Source organism: Oncorhynchus masou, unplaced genomic scaffold (assembly GCF_036934945.1).
Source record: "Oncorhynchus masou masou isolate Uvic2021 unplaced genomic scaffold, UVic_Omas_1.1 unplaced_scaffold_2189, whole genome shotgun sequence".
Taxonomy (NCBI): domain Eukaryota; kingdom Metazoa; phylum Chordata; class Actinopteri; order Salmoniformes; family Salmonidae; genus Oncorhynchus; species Oncorhynchus masou.
In genome coordinates this window covers 33388-39565 of record NW_027008665.1, presented here as the reverse complement: position 1 = coordinate 39565, position 6178 = coordinate 33388, and the positions used below count along the sequence as shown (strand labels likewise).

Here is a 6178-nt window from a genome sequence, read left to right as displayed (position 1 = left end):
CATCCACTAGGACCAGAGGAAGGAGGGTCCCTAAACCTTAGTTAGACTGATATAGTCTCTCTACTACTACACCCATCCACTAGTACTAGAGGAAGGAGGGTCCCTAAACCTTAGTTAGACTGATATAGTCTCTCTACTACTACACCCATCCACTAGTACTAGAGGAAGGAGGGTCCCTAAACCTTAGTTAGACTGATATAGTCTCTCTACTACTACACCCATCCACTAGTACTAGAGGAAGGAGGGTCCCTAAACCTTAGTTAGACTGATATAGTCTCTCTACTACTACACCCATCCACTAGGACCAGAGGAAGGAGGGTCACTAAACCTTAGTTAGACTGATTTAGTCTCAACTACATCACTACACTCCTTTCTGAACCAGACCAACACAGAACTGAGGAGAGATTTGTACTGACAACACAGATATTGTAAACTAACTTTCAATAACGTTATCATTTGTGATTGATTTGAAACTGCGTGATGGATTTATTCTGGAAATTATTACAATGAAATACAACTATAAAGATATACAACAGTTTGAGCCACAAGGTGGAAGCATATTATAATATTTAATCTCTTCTCTTTCCCCCTGCTGGCAAAGATGTACGGAGAGAAAAGAGTCATGAGTAAAATGTTAAAGTACATTATAGTAAGACGTCGGTTTATAACACTATTGAATATAAACTATGAATATATTGAATTTATCACGTTATTGTGCTGTTGTTTTAATTCCTCATACAGTGAAAAGTACAAGCAAATATTGCCTAGGAAATAATCAAGTTTCCTTTTCAAATCAACTATTTTAAATTGATATGGAAGATTATTAAATATTTACTTTCAGAATGTTCTTATAAAACAATCTTATCACACTAATGAAAGGTTCTCAATAATGTGAAGTTTTAATATAAACTAAACTTGTGGTCCATCTCTGGTTATTCATTAACATTACAGTAAACCTGCCCTACATCCTGGATATCTAGATCAACTATTTCTGGATCTGGACTAAAGTCAGAGAGCAGAATGCGCTATTTGAGTTCAGTTAAACTCCCCCTCATTTAGAGCTGCTAACACTGATGTTCATCAACATGATCAAATACAAACACTTGTTCTTTAGAATGTTCTTTATTTAATATCCACAATACAGCAAAGCTCTAACTATTCCTCTATTATACATCTACAAAACAACACATTTCAAATATAAAAAGTCTACTTATCGTGTAGCCTATTATATCAGTGTGATTAGCTATTCATCTTTTAAGGAACATAATGTATATATGCAGGTTAAACTTCTAATGCATTAACAATAACTTGAAAAGTGATGTAGAAAATGAAATGGACATTACAATGGTTCTCAGGCTATTCAGTGCTGCATTCAGACTTCTTGATGTCTTTCTCAGCGAACTTGGATCCCGCGGTGACTTTACATGAGAACACTTTGTCCTGGTTCCATTCTGACGTGTCAACGGTCAGACAGCTGCTGAGCTGGAACGTCTTGTCGGCTTGCGGCACCGGGCCACTCGTTGCGATGCCGCCGGTGACCGGAATCCCTCCCGCTGTCCAGCTGACATCTGCGAAGGCCATGGCCATCTGACTGGCCAGACACACCAGGGTGACCTTGCTGGACTTCAACTCATCGCTGGACGGAGGGAAGATGGTCAAGACAGGCGGAGGGAGGGTAAAGTCTGGACCAATGGAATGAGCAGAATAAATATTACGCAAAATCATTTGATATGTTAGTAGAATGAAACAGGGTTGTGTGATTATACTGTAGAATAAAAAAATACAACGTTTTTTCAAAGGCTACAAACAATTAACATGTTGGGCTCATAAATTAAAAGGCCCTAAAACCATGTCATTCTATCCTTACTTGTTACTCACAAATCTCTGTTTGTACCTGGTCTTTGTTTTAAACTTCCTAAGTAACTCTCCATGTGTGACTTTTCAGAGGTGAAGCAGATTTCTGTACAAGTGGATAATGAGTTCAGATCTCTACGTTTAAACATCATCAAGTAGTCAGATGTGCTGAATGAGGGATACAATCAAACATATATCCTACTACTAGTCACCCAGGAAACAGAGTTACCAACTGTCATTTAGTAGCCTGCAATGTAATGAATCATGTAGCAACATTGTGTGTAACTACCATATACATGGTTTTATTATTATTTAATATAACATTATGTGTAACTACTATATACATGGTTTTATCATTCTTTAATATAAGGTGGGACCAATGCCTTAAAGGTTGATACAACTTTATGTAGCATTCACATTCAAATCTACCTCCGAGTAAATAGATGATTATTGTATGAGACATTATAAATGAGTATTGTTGTCAAGTGACAGCAGTAACCTACATGGTCAAATAGTCCATCATGTTTTTTAAGTTTAAATGAGAAATCAACAACTACAGATGTACTGTAGGTTAAGAAGATGTCACATGGTGTCCATCACTCTTGATAATCAGTCCACAAAGTAGGTTAATTACACTAAATAAACATGAAAGAAGCATATAATGTTAAATATGTAACTCTATTAACTATTACGTATTAAAACAAGCCTGGAATACAAAAATATAAGGTTAAAATAAAGGGAACTCACCAGTGACAATGAGCTTGGTTCCTTGTCCGAATACCACAGTGATTCAGTTTGTTTACACGGCCGTACAATAACCTCCTCACTCTCTACTGAGAGGACAGGAACTGAAACATCCCATTCAGACAGAGCTTCTCTCTCTCTCTACTGAGAGGACAGGAACTGAACCATCCCATTCAGACAGAGCTTCACTCTCTCTACTGAGAGGACAGGAACTGAACCATCCCATTCAGACAGAGCTTCACTCTCTCTACTGAGAGGACAGGAACTGAACCATCCCATTCAGACAGAGCTTCACTCTCTCTACTGAGAGGACAGGAACTGAACCATCCCATTCAGACAGAGCTTCACTCTCTCTACTGAGAGGACAGGAACTGAACCATCCCATTCAGACAGAGCTTCACTCTCTCTACTGAGAGGACAGGAACTGAACCATCCCATTCAGACAGAGCTTCACTCTCTCTACTGAGAGGACAGGAACTGAACCATCCCATTCAGACAGAGCTTCTCTCTCTCTACTGAGAGGACAGGAACTGAACCATCCCATTCAGACAGAGCTTCACTCTCTCTACTGAGAGGACAGGAACTGAACCATCCCATTCAGAGAGAGGTTCACTCTCTCTACTGAGAGGACAGGAACTGAACCATCCCATTCAGACAGAGCTTCACTCTCTCTACTGAGAGGACAGGAACTGAACCATCCCATTCAGACAGAGCTTCACTCTCTCTACTGAGAGGACAGGAACTGAACCATCCCATTCAGACAGAGCTTCACTCTCTCTACTGAGAGGACAGGAACTGAACCATCCCATTCAGACAGAGCTTCACTCTCTCTACTGAGAGGACAGGAACTGAACCATCCCATTCAGACAGAGCTTCACTCTCTCTACTGAGAGGACAGGAACTGAACCATCCCATTCAGACAGAGCTTCACTCTCTCTACTGAGAGGACAGGAACTGAACCATCCCATTCAGACAGAGCTTCTCTCTCTCTACTGAGAGGACAGGAACTGAACCATCCCATTCAGACAGGGCTTCACTCTCTCTACTGAGAGGACAGGAACTGAACCATCCCATTCAGACAGAGCTTCTCTCTCTCTACTGAGAGGACAGGAACTGAACCATCCCATTCAGACAGAGCTTCACTCTCTCTACTGAGAGGACAGGAACTGAAACATCCCATTCAGACAGAGCTTCCCTCTCTCTACTGAGAGGACAGGAACTGAAACATCCCATTCAGACAGAGCTTCCCTCTCTCTACAAACATCTCAGGCTTTTCTAGAGTTCCTCTCTATGAACTAACAGTATATAGAATAGCATCATATTCTGCTGTTTGTGTCTGGTCCTTTTGAATCCATCAGTTAAAGCACTATCCATATGATGCAGTATTGACTTGATGATGATGATGATGATGATGATGATGATGATATGATCTTGTTGACATGTAGGGATGGATGGTAGTTCTATATTCAGATCTCCCATTGTGACATGTGTATATTGTTATAATAATCTCTGATCAACTTCAACTACTGTTTCTTACAGTTCACCCCACTGCCACGCATGAATTAGAAGTGAGTGTATTTGGGGAGAAGATTTTTGTCATGGTGTATATCACTGTGATACGTATTCCTTAACAGAGCTGTCCCAGGTCTTACAATAATACACTGTTGAGTCTGCCTCCTCCACATTGTTAATAATCAAACAGTAATCTGATTTAGACTGATGATTAGATGTGAATTTAGGAGAGGAGAAACCAGAACCATATTCTACAGAACTCCAAACAGTGTGGTACCACTTTAATACATACCGAGTGACTCCTCCTGGAACCTGTTTATACCAACAAGCAGCACTCTCTACTGTCAACAGTCCGCAGGTTACAGTCCAGAGTGGCCTTTTCTATTATCAACAGTCCCCAGGTTACAGTCCATAGTGTTCGTCTCTATTATCAACAGTCCCCAGGTTACAGTCCGTAGTGTTCGTCTCTATTATCAACAGTCCCCAGGTTACAGTCCATAGTGTTCGTCTCTATTATCAACAGTCCCCAGGTTACAGTCCAGAGTGTTCGTCTCTATTATCAACAGTCCCCAGGTTACAGTCCGTAGTGTTCGTCTCTATTATCAACAGTCCCCAGGTTACAGTCCAGAGTGTTCGTCTCTATTATCAACAGTCCCCAGGTTACAGTCCATAGTGTTCGTCTCTATTATCAACAGTCCCCAGGTTACAGTCCGTAGTGTTCGTCTCTACTATCAACAGTCCCCAGGTTACAGTCCATAGTGTTCGTCTCTATTATCAACAGTCCCCAGGTTACAGTCCGTAGTGTTCGTCTCTATTATCAACAGTCCCCAGGTTACAGTCCGTAGTGTTCGTCTCTATTATCAACAGTCCCCAGGTTACAGTCCGTAGTGTTCGTCTCTATTATCAACAGTCTCTCTTCTGCTCACTGTTATTACAGACTGACTATCATGGAGGTTATCTGATACATGGAGTCTTCTGTCAGGACTGAACCTTCTGGAATATCACTTTATCATTCATGCTTTGTGACAACTAGGTGTAATTGTTAATGACAACATTCTACGAAATATGTGAAGGGTTTTGTGTAAAACACAAGCATGGAATGTTCTCCTCCTGCAGACACACTGGTTCAGGATGACTTGACATTCAGTTAGTGTCTATATTCAGAACAGAAAGCAGAAGTGAGTGTATTTGGTGGGGAGGTTTTGTCATGGTGTATATCACTGTGATACTTCCTCTTTAACAGAGTTGTCCCATGTATTACAGTAATACACTGCTGAGTCTGTCTCCTCCACATTACTGATTATAAACTGATAATCCTTATCAGACGTGGCTTTAGATGTGAAACGATCAGAGGAGAAACCAGAACCATATTGATCAGGAGAGTCGAGTGTATAGTGATACCTTAACACATACTGAGGAGCTCCTCCTGGAACCTGTTTATACCAGATTACATGATAGCCTTCATATTTGGTGATGTCACAGTGAAAAGCGGCAGTCCCCTTTGTACTGACAGTCAGTACTGAAGGTGTCTGTGTCACTGCTTTCTGGCAACTGACATCTGTGGGAATGAAATACACCATTTATTAAGACAATTTATCATACATGAATGTAAAACTTCATTGGCATTGTTTGTGGATTCAGATTGAACAAACAGTAAATCCCTTACATGTTAGAGCAGTGAAGAGAGTGCAGAGTGTCCCCAGCATGTTGTCAGTATGTGGTGTGAACGGCCCTTACTGTCCAGCTGAGAGATGAGCAGGGTTGGAGTGTGAGGAGAGGAGAGGCTGCAGGACCCACCTATAAGGAGACAGACAGGGAGGATCAGGGGGAGGGGCCTCTACAGTTAACCTATCAACAAGCCAGAGAGGACCAGAGGGAGTGACCTCTACAGTTAACCAATCACCAGCTTCTCTCATTGCTCGACATGAGATCCTGTCTTCATCACTGATTCATATTCTACCTCCATCAAATCATAACTGGAGTTTAATATCCTACACTAGATCTACACGGGGCCAAAATAATGATGAGGCAACTTACCCCACACCCCACCCCCTCCCCCCACACAGTT

General features: G+C 41.3%; 1 protein-coding gene across 1 annotated transcript; it reads right to left on the bottom strand.

The window, feature by feature from the left end:
• Positions 1-1103: 1103 nt before the first annotated feature.
• LOC135533063 (immunoglobulin lambda-1 light chain-like) lies at positions 1104-5867 on the bottom strand. The gene is made up of 4 exons (XM_064960452.1): positions 5777-5867; positions 5340-5668; positions 2602-2635; positions 1104-1682 (listed from the first exon to the last, which is right to left on the bottom strand). The coding sequence occupies exons 1-4, from the start codon at positions 5814-5816 to the stop codon at positions 1357-1359; spliced, it is 729 nt and encodes a 242-aa protein (XP_064816524.1). The 5' UTR covers positions 5817-5867; the 3' UTR covers positions 1104-1356.
• Positions 5868-6178: the final 311 nt, after the last annotated feature.